Genomic DNA, 20,035 nt, shown 5'->3' with positions numbered 1-20,035 from the left:
AACCACAAAAACAAAAGAGCACACAACAGATTTAAACTTAATATTAACCGCTCCAAACTTGACTGTAAAATATATGACTTCAGTAACCAAGTTGTCGAAGCGTGGAACTCATTACCAGACTCCATAGTGTCATCCCCAAACCCGCAACACTTTATCCTTAGATTATCTACGGTTGACCTATCCAGATTCCTAAGAGGTCAGTAAGGGGCGAATACAAGTGCACTAGAGTGCCTTCCGTCCCCTGTCCTATTGCTCTTCTATATCTCCTATACCTTTCTTCTATTCCTATATCTCTTCTACTCTTTCATTGATATGTTCTATTACTATATCTTCTTTTCTATTCTTTCAGAGATACATTTTACTATGAGTATCTCCTCTATAACCTTCATCATGTATTTTACTATGTGTATATAGATATATACCCACTAAAACCCTCATTGTGTATTGGACAAAATAAATAAATAAATAATAAACAATCAACCAATGGAACAGCTTGCATTCAGAAATTTGGGAACTTCATCACTTGAGACTTTCAGGAAGAGATTGGACTGCCATTTTTCAGAAATAGTGTAGGGTCTCATGCTTGGGTGGGGGGTTGTACTAGATGACCTACAAGATCCCTTCCAACTCTGTTAATCTGTATCTGTATCTGTTTTGCAACCTGGTGTCTTTCATATATTTTTAATTTTAACTCCCAAAATACGTTCTGATTATGTCATTCTGCCTGGGATTGATGGGAGTTAGAGTTCAAAACACTCAGGAAATAATTCATTGCCTTAACTATCCTAATTGTATACTACTATAAACACAGGCTTACCACGAGTAGCTCCAAATTTCTATTGTTTTCAAATGAATTGTCCAGTATTTCTGTGGAAATTTTAACGTGGTTTTCCAGTTTTTCCAAGGAATTCCCAAAACTCTCCAGTTGTAAAAGACCATACTGAGGGAAGAAAGAATTATGAAATACTGGTATTGTGTCTGATTTAGCATATAGTTTCAAAAATATAGTTTACCTGAAAAAAATGGCAAGTAACAGAAATAAAATGGGCTGTGGCTGTAAACCAGAGAGTTAATACTTTAAGATGTAAACAAAAATTGAAAAGACTAAATTTTGCATCTCACATAGAACCTTGAATTATCTACTGCCCTGACAATTAATTTGCAGTCTCCGACATGTCAGCATGCCTATATATCTTCCCTATGTAGCTGCCACCTGACTTTTTATCTTTAAAAAAACCCATTATTAGTAGCTAGCTTGCTATATATGAAACACCAACTTTCAATCTCATATTTCTCTCCGAATGATGGCTTTTTGAAAAAAATATAAATGAGCAGGGACAGCTCAGAATACATTCTCAAAATTCCAGGGTGGCCCATTATATCAAAAGTGTGGAGAACCCAATGAAATGAAATACAGTATTATTTTCTAAATACAACATTCAGGAAAATTATACAACACCCCACTGTCTTCTGAAAATGCTTATATCAAACAATTAGCAGTACTTGATAAACATCTGCTTTCATCTGTAGCATCTTTTCCAGATAGGAGATCCTTTGAAGTGGCTGGGCTTTCTCCTGAAGAAGGTCCTGTGTTTCTGATTCAGCCAACTGAGTGATACTATCGCTTGATTCAGAAGCCTGAAGATAATATTCTTTGATGTCTTGAAGGTCAAGTTGCAATCTCTAAAAATAGAGGAATTATACCTAAGAAGAAGTAATGCAAGACCCTAGAACTAAGATTATATTTGATTACCAGGAGGCACTGGAATAGTGAACTATTAATCTAACTCTTACTCTATTTTGTCTATGCTCATTTTCAAGCCCTGAATTTTCACAGCTGTTGACACTAAAGACATCAAGAACATTCATATAATGCAGCTGAGGTTTGTGAATATTACAAAGATCTCAATAATTAGATCTTAGATTCCATTGCGGCAGTGTTCTGTGCTATAAATCCAGTGCTAAAACTGATACATGTAGCTGAAAAAATGTGCCCAACTTTATCCTAGGATTTTATAATTCAAAACAATGTTACAATAACAATGGTAATAGCAAATATAAACAGTCTTTATAAACTTAAACTGGAAAGTTAAACTTATGTTGTCACAACAGCATCATGTGACATATTAGGACTTTCCCCACCCTTTGCTAAATGGGGGGCGTGGCCAATGCTTGACGCATCCAGCCCAAGGGCCATGAGTTTGACAACCCTGCTCCAGAGCAGCGTTTCCCAACCGGTATGCCGCGGCACATTAGTGTGCCGCGAGACATGGCCAGGTGTGCCGCCAAGCTCCAGCTGGGCGGGACGCTGCCGGTACTTCCGTCCTGGGGCTACCGCTCGCAGCTGTCCCCCGGCTCCTACTCGATGCCGCGGTTTTCGGCGCTCTCCTGCTGCGCCCCAAAGAAGGAAGGCAGGAAGAAGGAGAGCTCCATTCTTCGCGCCTTTTTCCCGCCTTCCTTCTTTGGGGCCCAGCAGGAGAGCGCCGAAAACCGCGGCATCGAGTAGGAGCCGGGGGACAGCTGCGAGCGGGAGCCTCAGGACGGAAGTACCGGCAGCGCCCCGCCCAGCTGGAGCTTCTCTGGCATCGACGGCAAGTGTCCTTTGTGGCCCGGCGGGACGGCACTGGCAATGGGAGCGGGGGGGGGGGGTGGCCGCAGCGGCCACAGGCAGTCGCGGGGAGATGGCGGCGGCGAGAGGGAGCGCTCTCTTTCTCTCTCTCTCAGCTGACTGCAAGCAGGATCCCTGACGGTGGCGGTTGGACGTGCTGCCGGACGTCGTACATGCTGGCGCTGCGGGCCTGGCATATACAGTGTCCAGCAGCACGTCCAGCTGCCGCCGTCAGGGCTCCCGCTTGCAGTCAGCTGAGAGAGAGAGAGAAAGAAAGAGAGACATATAAGAGAGGCAGAGAGAGAGAGAAAGAGAGCCATAGCAAGAGAGGCAGAGAAAGAGAGATAGAGAAAGAGAGAGAGAAAGAGAGACATAGCAAGAGAGGCAGAGAGAGAGAAAAAAGAGACATAGCAAGAGAGGCAGAGAAAGAGAGACAGAGACAGAGCAAGAAAGAGAGACAGCAAGAGAGGCAGAGAAAGAGAGATAGAGAAAGAGAGAGAGAAAGAGAGACATAGCAAGAGAGGCAGAGAGAGAGAGAAAAAGAGAGACATAGCAAGAGAAAAAGAGAGACTTAGCAAGAGAGGCACAGAGAGAGAAAGAGAAAGAGAGACATAGCAAGAGAGACAGAGAGAGAGAAAGAGAGAGAAAGAAAGAGAGAGAGAAAGAGAGGCAAAGAGAAAGAAAGAGACATATAGCAAGACAGTGAAAGAGAGAGAGAGAGCAACAGAGAGAGAAAAAAGCAAGAAAGAGATAGCAAGAGAGACAGAGAGAGAGAGAGCAAGGGAGAGAGAAAGACATAGAGGAAGGGAAGGAGGGAGAGAGAAAGAGAGCAAAAAAGAGAGGAAGAAAGAAAGAGGGATGGAGAGAGAGAAAGAAGGGAAGGAAGGAAAAGAGAGAAAGAGGGAGAAATAGAGCGAAAGGGAGAAAGAGAGAGGTTTTTTTTGTCCAAACTTTTCTTTAGCCCGCCCCCCCGCCCCGCCCCCTTTCAGTGTTCCCCAGGATTTTGAAAATATGAATAATGTGCCGCGGCTCAAAAAAGGTTGGGAAACACTGCTCTAGAGTGTGCTAATTGAGGAATAAGACACATTGAACATGGTAGGTCTACAGAATAGAGGTGTGGAGAATGTTATGCAACTTCATCAGTAGATTTTTTAAAGTGGAAAGGGTCTGAGCTTCAAAAATTAGATCAGGGAAATATCCAATCTTATTCCTATACTGCATTTTCTAGATATGACATTCTTGTAATGAGGAGATTATAGCATGGTAACCAAACCAGAAGATACCTCAATAAAGTGCAACTGATTTGAGGTATATACATGCAGAGCGTTTGGGATGGTTATCTTTATAGGTAACGAATTGGAGGGATCAGGCCTCAGAACTCAAAAAGTCCTATCACCTTTGCTGCTTCTTAGTTATCTGATTCATGAATTTGCTCACAGACTCACCTGAACCGCATTAAAACACCATTCAGACAATAAATTAGACAGTCACCATTTGCAAATCCACCATCACGCCGAAAAGCCATGCTTCCTTAATTCTGGTAGAGGGTATATTTGAACAAAACCACTATATCTTCTGAAAAATAGTAAGAAGGCCTTCACATAAAGCCTAAATTAACCAGAATGATGAGGCCCCTGATCTTCAATCCTGAACATTATTGGGATACTTAATTCCTTTTAACTTGCTGACTGTATATGATGAGCAAAGAAAATTCAGAAAACTGTAACTTGGTAAGTCTATTTTATGGAAAGGGAGGGGGAAATTCAATTGAAGATCACCTCATCCGAAGTATATAATTTAATACCATTTCCATTTAACACCAGCTACCTAAAAATCATGCTTTTGAGAATGAGAATCACAGCTTTGTAGTTAATGGGCATCAAATAAGTAGGAAATGCTAATTTACTACCATTAACGACAAATTTTGCCAATAGGACTGATGCTTGCCTGGCTTCCTAAGCTTTTCCCCCCTTGTCACTGCTGCTTTTCAGGCTAAATGAGTTCCTTGCTCCAAAGGGGTCCATTTTAATTTCTTCACATTAGGCTTCCTGAGCAATTTATTAAGGCCACGCACACTTTTCTAACCATTTGCAAAAATGCAAAGAACTTTACCCTAAAATCCTCAACCTCAGCTAAAACTGTTCGCAGGGGAAAAAAAGATTAGGCTTAAAAGCACAACAAGTGGTCCAACAGAGTCTTAATAGTCATTCACAACTGAAAAGAAAATGAAAAAGAAAAAAAGAAAAAAGAAAGAATCATCCCCATCCATTAGAGTTCTTCTTTAGAATTACTCTTTATAAAAGAAGAATTGTTTAGCTCTCCACTGTTATTTTTTGTTAGGTGGTGGGGCGGAGGAACGACTATTAACACCAGATGGCTTTACCAATTGCTTCTTCTTTGACAAAATTATCTTTCTTTTTTTTAAACTGTTGTCCAGAGTCATGGAATTATATTGTAGAAAGCTGCTTCTCTATTATTATAACACAGCAGAAGCATTTCTACTGCTGTGTTACTACTTTTTACTGTATTACAGAGGAAAAGTCTGAAATATTTTCCCCTACAGTATAGATCTGTTAAATTGATATAAAATGCAGGTGGGCTGGTTCTGATTTTGCAAATACTACTGTACACACTTTTTTTTAGTTCAAAGGCCAAAGATCTTGGCGCAGAAGAAAGTTGTAATAGAGGTAAGCACTCAGAATCAGCTGAAATGTCTTCGGCTTGGACTATTGAATTGAATTCCTTGGTAAAAATGGTAGGTGCAGATTTATTAGCCACCAGGGGTTTAATTTAATTACTTTATTTAATTGCTTTATTATTGTCAATGAATGTATACCCATACAAAATTCATATAATGTCCAAAGACCAGTCCCAACACATATAACAATCCTAAAAACATGCTCCCACCTACCACAAATCCCCCACCCAAACATCTACACAACAAACCAAGCAGTACTGTCCCACAACTCACTGATGGTGACCCTTTCGTTCATTGTTAAGTGCAATTATAGCTCTGGGATAAAAACTATTAAAAAAATGTGCGATCCGAGTTTTAATTGTTTGGTATTTTCTGCCAGAAGGCAACAGTCCAAAAAGACTGTAAGTAGGATGAGAAGAGAGGTTTGGGAATTCTTATTCCCAATTCAGACATTTGTGGGAAAAGAGCATTGCTTTTTGTTTCCCTCCACCTATAGATTGAACTTCTTTTTTGAAAGCACATGTTCTTTGGAAAGTACAGATAACCTTGATACACAACAGGGTGAAACTGGAATAATTATTCATCTGGCAAGTCTTTACTAACTCAAGGATTTGATCCAAGACATTTAAAACACAGCTGTTCTGTTGTACTTTAATTTTCTTTGAATCACCTTTGTAGAAATAAATTGTAATGAACATTTTTTATAATAAAAATGGATTTTGTTTCCTTCATCATGCTTTAATATCATCAGTATTTTTTTGAGAGTAGTGCTAGTAGTAGGTGAGTGCTATTTTGTATCTCAAAAGTGAATTTACGGTTTTGCAAAGCTAGTAACAGAAGTCTAAAATAGGACCAGAAAAGGATAATACATTGTGTTTTGTGATCTTCATGACCACAATTTTTCATATAAAAATTTAAATTGCATTAGGGCAATGCACAGGACACACGGAAGTTTTAGTTTTGATCAAATACTATTTTTGGCCAAGTTGTTTTGTTGTTGAAACAAATCAACAGAATTCCAATCAAATTGGAAATTGAGATATTTGGTATCTACGGACAGTCAAGTTTTGGCATATGCTGGGAGATCCTCTAAGCCGGTTAGCTTTATAAATGCAACTAGCTGGTTACTTTGAAACATGAAGTGATGGATTATTTTAGCCTTAAGATAGCCCTACAATTATATTTTACATCTGAACATGAACTTGAGATCATTGTGCTGCTGAAGCAGCATGAAACTCAACCAAATATATCTGGCAGGAAAGCAGGTTTCAGTGGAAAAATACAAGCCCTTCTCTATGCAAACGTTTGATTTTTATGGAAGAGGGACCTGGGTGAAGTCAATGAACTCTAGGATTCCAACTGGCCTACTAGTGAACAGGGCTGGATGCCTCCTAGGCCTGCTGGAAAGAACAGGGCCAAGGTTTTCTTGTCTTTCATTTCAGTAAAACATTAATCTGATAGGAAATATCTACAAGGAAGATATTCATCCACTCCTCCACTTGCAACAAAATACCTTATTCCACCAGACTTGAAATACTGGGAATAGACAATATACAACTTCCGATTTGATCTAAATATAGTTCATAAAATCATATACCAAAATATCCTTCCTGTTAATGACTACTTTACCTTCAACCCCAGCAATACACAAGCACATAACAGATTCAAACGTAATGTAAACCGCTCCAAGCTCAACTGCAGAAAATGCGACTTCAGCAATAGAGTGATCAATGCCTGGAATGCACTACCCGACTCTGTAGTTTCTTCCCCAAACCCCAAGAACTTTAACCTTAGATTGTCTACAGTCAACAGGTGTGTAAGGGGTGTGCATAAACACACCACTGTGCCTACCGTCCCTGTCCTACTGTCCTATTGTCCTCTTTTATCGTTACTTTTTACTTAAGTTTTGTTTATACAAACTACTACTATTCTATACATGTTTGATGAATGAATTACCACCATGCATGTTGGAAAGCGCTGCTGCAAAAGCTTTAGAGATGACAATGGTGCTCAGATGATGTCTGTGGTGGGTTGGCAGCAAGGGACTCATACTTGGGAGGGACATAAGAAGGAGGCAGCAGAGAAGGGGAACAGTCCCCTTCCCTGCTACTCACTACTCCAACAAAAGCAGATACTGCTGTTCCTGCTCTTACGTGAGGGCAGCAACCTTGCTGGCCTCTTTTTCAAGTCAGGGCAAAAGAAACATCGACTTCTTCTTACATTCTTCCATCCTTACTTTTATATTCTCTGCTTTCTCCTTAAGAAAATCCATTGTGCAGCTTGAAAGTGCATCAGGCATCAACTGGGAATCATATTGTTCTTCATAATTGTCTAGTTTTGCTGAAATCTCTGTATAGAATTCCCACAAGTGCAAATGTGCATGAGCTTTCTGTAGTTCTTCTTCAATATTTTTGTTTGTCAAGATCCACCTAAAAAAGATATAAAAAGGGAACACAAGATCAAGCAATTTACTCAGCTTTTTTTTAAAATATGAGAAAACAAAATCCACTGATTTATTTGTAATAACAGAATTAAGCAATTTGTTCTGGAGGCTGAAAACATTTCTACTTAAACTCCAATAAGCCTCTAAGGTCTCTTTGAAAGATGAATGCCTTTCAGAGGGAAACTTCAATTTCCAAAGAAGATACATTTTTCCTTCCTCCAATGCCTTCCCATTTCCCTTATGATGTTTCTGGTCAAATTGTAGGCAATGATGGAACAAGCACAGGATTTCTTCCCACACGAGTAATATTGTGGAGGGAACCTAACCAATATACAGTAGTTGTAGATTCTGTCTCCTGAGCCCAATGATAGTTTCAAAGAAGATACTGTATCTCAATTCTCAGCTCATGAATAGCCTGCCTCATGAGATGGTTGGTGCTGTCCATCTTGAAGAAGGCAATGGTGCACCTTCTCCTTATCTGAACAATATACAACCTGTCTGTTAATGTTATGTGAATAATAACAATAACAACAACAACAACAACAACAATAATAATAATAATAATAATAATAATAATAATAATAATAATAATCAGGTCCTTTTTAAAAAAAAAGTTTTCTTATTTTTCAACCCAAGAAGGCTATAATTGCAAAAATGTAGATAAACAGCGGCGATCAGCACAGTGCAGAATAAACTAAAGTGATTCACACAATCACACTGTCCCTAAAGGATAAGGATGACCAAATTAAAACCATTCTATTAATCTTCTATATAAATTAAACACTATCTTATGTCTGCTGGCAATAACTGCAATTTTATTAGCCAGAAATAATTTTTGAAGTCAGATTTCTAAATGGTGAAAGGAAAAAAAAATATTGTACCTTGTACGTGCCTCTTCATGTTTCTGTTCAATAATCTCTGAGAATGAGGGATCACACACTTTCTTCAGGTTATCAACAGCAGTCTGGAGCCTAGCCCAGATTTCTTTGTTTCCCTCAGTTTTATCTTGAAGAGACTGTGGAAAGAAATGCCACTTAATTAGTTACAAATATGATGATGCTTGAGATGGTTATTGGTACAGTACCTTATATCCATCCTTCCAAGACAGGATATTTTCACCAATTTAGCAGGGTGTGGGTTGTGACAAGGTTGCCATTGGTAAGTATACCTTTCTAGATTGACAAAAGTTGTGTGTGGGGGGGGGGGGTCTTCCAGACTTCAGGAGGCTTGGAAAACATCTTCTCACCTCCTGATCCTTTGGGTTAGAAATGTAGCGAGAAAACTAATTTTGTACAAAAAATATGTGCTACTATTCCCAAGTTGATAGTCCTGAGACTAACGGAGTACAATTCTCATTACAGATTAGCTCTCCAGAGCTCTCTATAGATAAACCCTAAAGGATGCTGGTTTATGCTTCCTCTCATATTGCTCATTGCACATCATTTTCTCTTTTCCCAAGTGGGAGGAAATTGTAGTGTGTTGTTTTATTTCATCTGTAAAATCATGATTGATGCTTTCTACCCCAAGCAGGATCAAGCATCAGGGTTTGTTCTTGATGCTCGTTCTCTGGTTTTTAGATCTTGTATAAATCAATCCTGCTATTTAATTTCAAACTGGAGAAATACAGTATGTGGGAGGAACACTCAACTGCTTCTAACTCCCACAAATCACTTTAGACTGGATTGAATTTAGGCAGAGTAAAAATGGAGAAGCTGCTTTAAAAGCGAAAGGATTTTTCTCTCTTCCATCCCTTAAGATTTTGCCTCAGTGGGGAAGTTAACATTCCTAGCCTGACAATAAAGCAGATAAGTGCCAGTAGTGAATTGCCAGTAGTAAATCAACACAATCTACATTACAAACTACAGTTGCAATGGAAAGGAATTTTGGTTACACACTGAATTCTGCCTTTTAAAAGCCTGGTTTTCTTGCTTGCTAAGCCTTGCATGTTATTTGCCTTTGATTAATCGCAGATTGATGCAGATTGATTATATTATTCAATAATTTGATTAGCCTGATTTATCATATGATTGATTATATATTATCAATTAATTATACAGTATAAATCAACAATTTTATTGGCTATTTGATTGGTTAAGTTCTATTAACTATTCACACATTATTTAATTAATTTGGTAGCTATACATTAATTATTGTATAATTAATATTATTAGATATTGACTGATTACTGATATTAATCAATTTGATATTTGATTATTAACCATGCTCAAAAAACCCTCAAAAAGCTCCACAATCAAGCACCCACAAAATGAAGACATCTCTACCAATGACGACATATGCTGTAAATGTAATAAAATCATCAAAGAGTATGATGAATTTAAAAAATGCTGCATTTGGTCAAATTATGCCCACAATACCTGCCTAAACAAACAGCCACTTTTCTCACAACTACCACATTTCCTTATTTTTGTACATCATATTTACTACTACTGGATAAACTAATTACCATGTCTGATAGATTCAAATCCTTGGAAACAACCATAAAACAAACATAGAAGCACACATGGAAGCATGTTTAGAAGCACTGGATACAAGAATTACAGCACAGATAAGTGAAAATTCAATTGTTCAAAATCATATTCCAATACAATAGCCAACACCCCAAGCTCAACAACCACTACCTCAATCTCATGCACAACCACATACATCTACCAACCATCCAAACAATATATCTTTACTCATCAAAGCATGAACAGAAGCATAATAATGCTATCTTATTTGGGCTGCAGGTCACTGATGAACCTGATATCTTACAGGTTCACAAAATTATAGAACTAACAATCTCCCCCAAAGAAATCATTGAACTTTCTAGAGATGTCCTGAGTTCAAGTATAGAGATGGTTTAGTGACCCCACAATTCTGTAGAGTAGTTTGCAAGGATGAATCCATCAAACACAAATTTATCCATACTATAAACTCTATTAGCAGAAATGACACCAATCCCAGAAAATTTTGCTCATGGCCTGACCTATCCATCCTACAACGAATCCACTGTGCATTCTGAGTAGATCTTAAAAGACTTCAAGATCAAAGATATACTGACCTGTACATCAGCTACCACACTAACTCCATCAAAACTAAGTCCCACAATCCACCATCCAACCACCCATCACCCAAAACCAATCCCTCATCACCCAAAACTAGGTATGCACGCCTCTTTCTTCCTCAATATCATCCACTGCTGATTTTAAATGCAAACTAATTAATGCAAAATTATGGTCACTAGCCATAGTCATCCCTATCTTCAAAAAAGGAGATCCAAGTAACGTTGAAAATTACAGACTAATCTCTTTATGTTGCATCACCTGCAAAGTCATGGAATCAATCATAAATCATTCCATCACCCTTCACCTAGAAAGTAACAACCTACTCTCTAACAAACAATTTGGTTTCAGAAAAAAATTATCCTCTAACCTGCAATTCCTATACAGCAAAAACCTATGGACTTCACAACTCGATCAAGGTAAAGCAAGAGATGCAATTTACATAGACTTTTGTAAAGCCTTTGATTTAGTACATGACAAACTACTTCGAAAACTGAAATGTTATGGCATATCTAGTCTCCTTCATGATTAACTGTGTTCTTGTCAAACAGACAACAAATGGTTAAAATAGGAAGTGCCCTATCAAATCCTGTATCTGTCAACAATGATGTCCCTCAAGGCAGTGTTCTAGGACCAACACTATTCATTCTTTACATAAACAAGCTTAGTGATCATATTATAAGTAACTGTGTTCTCTTTGCTGACATTGTTAAACTATTCAACACCACCGACAACACTTCTACCGTTCAAAAAGACCTAAACCATGTATCACAATGGTCTGATAACTGGCAACTTCAAATTTCAACCAACAAATGATCTGTCTTACACATTGGCAAAAAGAATCTGGATCTGAGTTTGTTGTAAGTGATGCTGTTTCTGGCTATGAGGTTGATGATCTTGATGAAAAGCTGTTTTGTAGGTTCATTTTTGCAGACCACGCTGCAGAAACGTGGTGTCACTGAACCATCACTGTACTTATGCTCTGGTCCATTTCTGGAGACTTCTAATATGTCTTCTGGGTAGATTGTATGAGAGAAGTGATGTTTTGTCGAATAATGAAACATAGAAATATAGAAGTCTGACGGCAGAAAAAGATCTCATGGTCCATCTAGTCTGCCCTTAAACTATTTTCTGTATTTTATCTTAGGATGGATATATGTTTATCCCAGGCATGTTTAAATTCAGTTACTGTGGATTTATCTACCACATCTAATGTTTCATATTTTTATTATATCAGGTTCATCATTTTCTTCAAGGCCGAAGAGGATGGCATTTTTGTTCATGCTACATTGCATCTTTGACAAGAGTGGGGATGTCTGGAGAAGACTTGGTCTGTCTTTGTGGTATGGGTAGTGGCTGAGGTGGACTTGTTGGGGTGTAGACAAGTGGAGGTGGAATGGAAGAGGGATATAGGTTTGGAGGTTTTGCGCTTAATGTACAGTGTTCCCTCGATTTTCGCGGGTTCGAACTTCGCGAATAGCCTATACCACGGTTTTTCAAAAAATATTAATTAAAAAATACTTCGCGGTTTTTTCCCTATACCACGGTTTTTCCCATCCGATGACGTCATACATCATTGCCAAACTAATAATTTTTGCAAATAAATAACAAAAAAAATAATTATTGTTAATAAATAATTATGTTTATAAATATCAGGATCACTAAATGCCTTATTCAGTGGTGAGTACCAGTAATAATGGTGAGTAAATGGTTGTTAAGGGAATGGGAAATGGTAATTTAGTGGGTTAAAGTGTTAAGAGAAGGCTTGTGATACTGTCCATAGCCAAAAATGGTGTACAGTGATCCCCCGCTCGTTGCGAGGGTTCCGTTCCAGGACCCCCCGCAACGAGCGGGTTTTCGCGAAGTAGCGCTGCGGAAGTAAAAACACCATCTGCGCATGTGCAGATGGTGTTTTTACTCCCACAGCGCTAGCGAGGAACCGAAGATTGGGGGCGGCGCGGCTGTTTGCCGCCGGCATGGGGGGCTTCCTAGCAGCCCCCCAAACCCGGGTTGGGGGTCCGGGGGGTGCTGGCAAGCTCCCCATGCCGGCGGCGACATTTTAAAATAGCCGCGCCGCCCCCAATCTTCGGCTCCTCCGCGCTGGCTCTCGGCGCTTTCGAGCTGAGTCCGGGAGCGAATTCTCTTCCGGACTCAGCTCAAAAGCGCCGATAGCCAGCGCTAGGGAACGGCTCCTCCGCGCTGGCTATCGGCGCTTTCGAGCTGAGTCCGGGAGTGAATTCTCTTCCGGACTCAGCTCAAAAGCGCCGATAGCCAGCGCTAGGGAACGGCTCCTCCGCGCTGGCTATCGGCGCTTTCGAGCTGAGTCCGGGAGCGAATTCTCTTCCGGACTCAGCTCAAAAGCGCCGATAGCCAGCGCTAGGGAACGGCTCCTCCGCGCTGGCTATCGGCGCTTTCGAGCTGAGTCCGGGAGTGAATTCTCTTCCGGACTCAGCTCAAAAGCGCCGATAGCCAGCGCTAGGGAATGGCTCCTCCGCGCTGGCTATCGGCGCTTTCGAGCTGAGTCCGGGAGCGAATTCTCTTCCGGACTCAGCTCAAAAGCGCCGATAGCCAGCGCTAGGGAACGGCTCCTCCGCGCTGGCTATCGGCGCTTTCGAGCTGAGTCCGGGAGCGAATTCTCTTCCGGACTCAGCTCAAAAGCGGCGAGAATGAACCGCGTGGGCGGGCGAAGGGCGGGCGGCAGCGAGGAGTTTGCGTGGGCGGTGGGGAAACTCCTCGCTGACGCCAGCAAGAGGGGGAAGACCCAGGGAAGCCGGTTGCCATCTACGCATGCGTGCCCATAGAAAAAACGGGCACGCATGCGTAGATGGTATTTTGACTTCCGGGTTGAAAAATAGCGAAGTACCCTGTTCGCAATGGTTGGGGACGCAATAAACGGGGGATCACTGTATTTACTTCCACATCTCTACTTCGCGGAAATTCGACTTTCACGGGCGGTCTCGGAACGCATCCCCCGCGGAAATCGAGGGAACACTGTAACTTAATGTAAACTACTCGAAACCCAACTGCAGAAAATACAACTTCATCAACAGAGTGACCAATGCATGAAATGCACTACCTGACTTTGTGGCTTCTTCCCCAAACCCCAAGAACTTTAACCTTAGATTATCTACAGTTGACCTCACCCCATTCCTAAGAGGTCTGTAAGGGGCGTGCATAAGGGCACCATCGTGCCTACTATCCCTGTCCTACTGTCCTATAATCCAAATTTGCCTATACCTACATGCTTTTATTTATCTTTATACCATACCTATTATCTTGGACACATTTTGACAGATAAATAACTAAATAAATTAACAGCATGTGGGCCCAGGATATCTGTTATGATTCAATAGTGCAACACTACCACATACTCATTTGGCATTAATACCTAGAGCAGCTCCTAATTTTTAAGAAGGAATATTGTGGAACCATGGAGTTCACCACATTGGTCTTTGTGAAACATACCTGGAGATCTTCCACTTGCTTTTTCAGTGACTTCATTGTAATGAAAGGATTCTTGCTATGCTCCAGGCAATACATAGCATATGCAAGCATCAGCCTGATTTCATCCCAAGTTTCATCGTAAGTCTTCCAGCACTCTAAAGCAGACTCTGTAGAATACTTCAGCTGGGCAACCTGCAAACATACAAGCCTGTGCTTAAAAAGGATGTACCATATATGAAATTACTTACTAGGACATTTGAAAACTGCTCAATAGACACCCCCTGTTGATTTTCTATTACCTCATGCTGGATTTAAAAAAAACTGATCTAAGTATTTATTTAATAATGTAATATATAAATGATTTCAGGAGTATTAGCATATGCTTCAAATGTTCAAAGGAGGGAAAAAATCACCAATCTGTGCAAGAGACTGCAGTATTAAAATAATTTTCATTATCAATTTGAGGACAAAGTCCTGTTGTGCTTGTAGAGTTCATTCCAGCATGCTTGGTTAGAGGAAGACATACAGGAATAAAAGCATTGGTTTCACTCTCTTGAATGATGACATCTCAGCAAGAAAACTCACAAATTCAGAAATGCCTGCAGAGTTTTCAACTGCAGAGGGAACAGACTCAGTTGCAAGTTTTTGTTCCATGAAAGCTGAAAATTACTATTAAACAGTTTGGGGTTTCTATTATTTTAAAGATTTCTTATAAACTATCTGCAACTAAGCAGCATCTACTATATCTCTCCTATATCTCCTATACCTTTCCTCTATTCCTATATCTCTTCTTCTATTCTTTCATTGATATATTCTATTCCTATATCTTCTTTTTTATTATTTCTTAGATATATTTTACTATGAGTATCTCCTCTATAACCTTCATCATGTATTTTACTATGTGTATATTGATATATACCCACTAAAACCCTCATTGTGTATTGGACAAAATAAATAAATAAATAAAATAAAAATAAATTATTGTACCAGGCATAATGAATTAATGCTGAATTGAGAGATAAAATATGGGTTTCATATTTCACTTTTGCCAGGATAGCCTGCATGCAGAATAACGTTAAATGGTTAAGGTTTCAAATTGGAAAGGTAAAAGATAATATTCTGAGCGGCTAATGCCAGTCAGACTAGGCAATATTTGGCTAGATCTGCAAATAGTCTCATTTCATAATGCTTTTCACATTTCATGATGTGCTAGACAAAATCTGCCAACTTTTGACTTTTCCAGTTACAGAAGGTCAATAGTGCATTACGTTCTTTTGTAACTGAGATCCCAGTAAAGACTCACTTTTAGAATGTGACAAATTTAGCCATCTGTCAAAAATATCCAACAGCCACAGAATATGATTCTCAAAGTTTTAAAATCAGATATGGTATATAGAGCATAGAATTTACTCCTTCAGTCTTCTAGTTCTACTGGAATCTCAGTTCATCCAATGAACTAATAGGAGGCTCAAATCTTTTTTTCAGACAATCCATAATAATTTTATGAAATTCACTATCCTGAGACATGGAGATAACCAACTAAGAAATGCTAAAACAATCAGGCACATTATGGAGGATAAAAAAACTGGTAGAAACTATTCATTATGATGACTAGTATCATGTATATAAATATTATATCTTTGTATGCCACCAATACGTACGTGACAAAATAAATAAATAAATAAATAAACTTCACTGTTAGATTGTACTGGTTGGTCTTTGATCCCAACCCCAACCCCCCCCCCCAAATTTATTTTCTTTTTCAGTATTAGAGAAAATATATTTAAGACCCAGTTTCTAAGGAATAAATGAAGCTTCCCTGGCTCCCATGTATTGTTGTTTAATTTCTGCCTGATCATTAAAGTCATGTAAGTTGATTTCTTCATTAATTTACATTTGTGAGATCTAGTAGGATGACACATATATTTCACAGAAAATGTCATAGTTTTAATTTCTAACAATCATAAAAGAAGATCATCCTCCACATTCTGGACATGTGAGTGGGTAGGAAAACAACTTTTAATTATTAGCAAAGGAAATATCCTTTTTCTGTCCAGACCCATTTTAGCAATAGCAATATCACTTAGACTTATATACCAACTTAAAACCCTATCTAAGCAATTTACAGAGTCAGCATATTGCCCCCAACAATCTGGGTCAACCTTGAGCCTGGTGAGATTTGAACTGGCAAATTGCAGGCAGTCAGCAGTCAGCAGAAGTAGCCTGCAGTACTTGTCATTGTGCCATCATGCCTCATCACAGCCTCTATCTATGAACATTTATACATTAACTTTCCCTTAAACAGAAGTTCAGGTAGAAGAGATCATTTCAGATATAAGATATAAGTGGAAATGGTAAAATTAAGAAAGATTAGACAATACTTTTGAGTCCAAATGATTGCAGACATGCAAGCCTGAAATGCACATGGAAACCTGAGTTCTTCAAACCAAACTGTACATTGTATTTATTATCTGTTTTTCTTTTTTTAATACATATTTTCAGAATATAGGTATCTCATATTACTTTTAAGGACCCTATCTTTGTAGAATGGTTTCAAATCCTAGCTTGGAAAGAAACCATTGGCTGACATTTAACGTCACTAATCCTTATACATAGCCAAAAATAAAGATATCAACCTGATTGATAATGCTAGTTCTCATTTCAGCCAAATCGGTGGTTGTGAACCCTACTTCCTTGGCAGCATCAGGACAACCCTTTAAAGCAGTGAGATTGTTTTTCAGTTGATCCACTTCCTTAGACTTCACAGCAAGCTGATTTTCTAACACCTGATAAATAGGCATAAGATGAAAGACATTAGTAGTAGTAGTAGTAGTAGTAGTAGTAGTAGTAGTAGTAGTAGTAGTAGTAGAAGAAGAAGAAGAAGAAGAATTTAGGAGGTAAAATGAATATTTAACATTAGAACATGGGGCATATTTTCTAAAGATCAACACCAAGTAACATGTTAAATTAAATGGAACAGAGGTTTTTTAAATACTTAAGAACAACATAAGTATAGCCCAATTGGATCAAATCAAGTCTCATATTAGTCCAGTCTTTTATTTCTCAGTTGCTAGCCGGATACTTTATAAATAGGTGATGAAGACATACTTTTTTCCCATCACTGTCCTCTGCATTTTTTATTTGGAGACATGCTGATTAGATAGATGATAGGTATGTATGTATGTATGTATGTATGTATGTATTTATGTATGTATGTATGTATGTAGGTAGGTAGGTAAGTAGGTAGATAGATGATAGGTAGATAGATAGATAGATAGATGATAGATAGTTAGTTAGATAGATAGATAGATAGATAGATAGATAGATAGATAGATAGATAGATAGATGATAGATAGATAGATGATAGATAGATAGATAGATGATAGATGATAGATGATAGATAGATGATAGATAGATAGATAGATGATAGATGATAGATAGATAGATTGATAGATAGATAGATGATAGATAGATAGATAGATAGATAGATAGATGATAGATAGATAGATGATAGATATAGATAGATAGATGATAGATAGATAGATAGATAGATGATAGATAGATGATAGATAGATAGAGATAGATGATAGATAGATAGATAGATAGATAGATGATAGATAGATGATAGATAGATAGATGATAGATAGATAGATAGATGATAGATAGATAGATAGATAGATAGATGATAGATAGATAGATGATAGATAGATAGATAGATAGATAGATAGATAGATAGATAGATAGATGATATATAGATAGATAGATGATAGATAGATAGATGATAGATAGATGATAGATAGATAGATAGATAGATAGATAGACAGATAGATGATAGATAGATAGATAGATGATAGATAGATAGATAGATAGATAGATGATAGATAGATAGATAGATGATAGATAGATGATAGATAGATAGATAGATAGACAGACAGATGATAGATAGATAGATAGATAGATAGATAGATAGATGATAGATAGATAGATAGATAGATAGATAGATAGATAGATAGATAGATAGATAGATAGATAGATAGATAGGGACAGGCAGGTAAATGTATGTATGTATGAATGAATGTATGTATGAAATCCAGCAAAGTGCAACTTAACTGTCACTCTGTCACTGAGATTGATTTGAGAGACAAGATGCATGATTTGGCTAGATCATTAATTTTACATTTGAATTATTTTAAATTGTTAGGTGATGTCATCAGGACCTGGGGAGTTTTACTGTGTCGTCTCTCAATATGTCCTAGAATATTTTCTCTTGTCACTTCTGTTTGCTTTTATTATTCTGTTTCCTGTATTGAGAAAGTCAATATGGATGTAGCAATAGCAATAGCATCTAGATTTATACACCGCTTCATAGTGCTTTACAACCTTCTCTAAGCAGTTTAGAGAGTCAGCATATTGCCCCAAACAATCTGGATCCGCATTTTACTGACTTCAGAAGGATGGAAAGCTAAGTCAACTTTGAGCCTAGTGAGATTCGAACTGCCAAAATGAAAGCAGCTGGCAGTCAGCAGAAGTAGCCTGCAGTACTGTATTCTAACCACTGTGCCACCATGTCTAAATACATATCATAAACCCCCCCATCCTTGGAAAACTCCTTAATAAAAATGTCTATTAAACAAGTACTGGATTTCTTTTATGGGATTATACATAGTAGTTCCTCCAATTTTTGCACAGACTAACAAACCTGTGTAATCAAAGTGCTCAGGTTGGTGTTAGCTCCTCCCTTTCTATAGTGTAAAACCTAATCTCCCACACCACACGGGCTTTCTTTGACTTGAAGATGAGTATTTTAAATTCCAATCCACTATTTTTTGATAATCCATTATTCTTTTGATAATTGCTGGAGTTGCTTACTCCTGAATCAGGTCCGGTCACTCTCTTAGCCTAACTCAGGGGTAGGCAAAGTTGGCTCTTCTATGACTTGTGGACTTCAACTCCTAGAATTCCCGAGCCAATCATGCTAGCTCAGGAATTCTGGAAGTTGAAGTCCACATGTCTTAGAAGAGCCAACTTTGCCTACCCCGGCCTAACTGATAAGACAGGAGTAGTGATGAAGATAAAACAGGTGAAAATACAGATACTGTCTTTTTCTACTTGCATGAAAGGTGGATTATACCTGTAAGAAGGAAAGACAACAATAATCAGGCAAAAACAGCCAAGCATCTGCAAAGTTTAAATACCTTCTGAGTTCATCTGGCATTAGGAAATCTAAGTTAGAGAAGCTATGTGTATACTTTTATTAGCAGAGAATAATATTAGAAGTATGTTGGCATGATACTTGTCCCCCTAATAAGAAACAGCAGTATCATTTATGTAAATTAAGTACAAAATCCAAATTAAGTAATTTACGTAGGCCATGATCTTACTTTTTAAATATAAACTGTGATATATACTACAGTATATGCTTATTTATAAATGTTGCTAAGATTGGAGGTGGAGAAATATCTCTTGTTCATTTTTAAAGTTTTCTTAAAATCGTGAAAAATTCTTCCTGGTTTTATTTAACTTCTTGGTTTCCTTCTTCTATCCCCTGGTGTGTGTACCTGCTCACTAAGAGAGTTTCAATCTGTCCCTTATTTATTTACAAAGCTTCTTACTGGCTAGTTGGAATGAATCTCCATCTCTCAGCTAGAAAAACGAAGATGCTCCAGAGCGCAATAAAACATAGCAGAGAATAAATAGCAAAATTACTGTTACTTTTCAGTTTGACTATAGTAGAGGAATGGGGTAACCATAGCAATAATGCAAAAAAAAAAGTTGCACCT

At 38.3% G+C, this 20,035-nt stretch overlaps 1 protein-coding gene across 4 annotated transcripts in view; it reads right to left on the bottom strand.

The window, feature by feature from the left end:
- SYNE2 (spectrin repeat containing nuclear envelope protein 2) overlaps window positions 1-20,035 on the bottom strand; it is a 319,436-nt gene that overhangs the window by 69,435 nt on the left and 229,966 nt on the right. For all 4 annotated transcript variants that reach the window (XM_070750996.1, XM_070751014.1, XM_070751005.1 and 1 more), the window contains 6 exons: window positions 16,892-17,041; window positions 14,277-14,447; window positions 8,631-8,764; window positions 7,543-7,735; window positions 1,504-1,683; window positions 818-940 (listed from right to left, as the gene is read on the bottom strand). In XM_070750996.1, the coding sequence (XP_070607097.1) occupies window positions 818-940; window positions 1,504-1,683; window positions 7,543-7,735; window positions 8,631-8,764; window positions 14,277-14,447; window positions 16,892-17,041 (951 nt within the window). The remainder of the gene's footprint in view (window positions 1-817; window positions 941-1,503; window positions 1,684-7,542; window positions 7,736-8,630; window positions 8,765-14,276; window positions 14,448-16,891; window positions 17,042-20,035) is intronic.

This window comes from Erythrolamprus reginae, chromosome 1, assembly GCF_031021105.1.
Source record: "Erythrolamprus reginae isolate rEryReg1 chromosome 1, rEryReg1.hap1, whole genome shotgun sequence".
Taxonomy (NCBI): Eukaryota; Metazoa; Chordata; class Lepidosauria; order Squamata; family Dipsadidae; genus Erythrolamprus; species Erythrolamprus reginae.
This window is presented reverse-complemented; position numbering and strand designations above follow the sequence as displayed.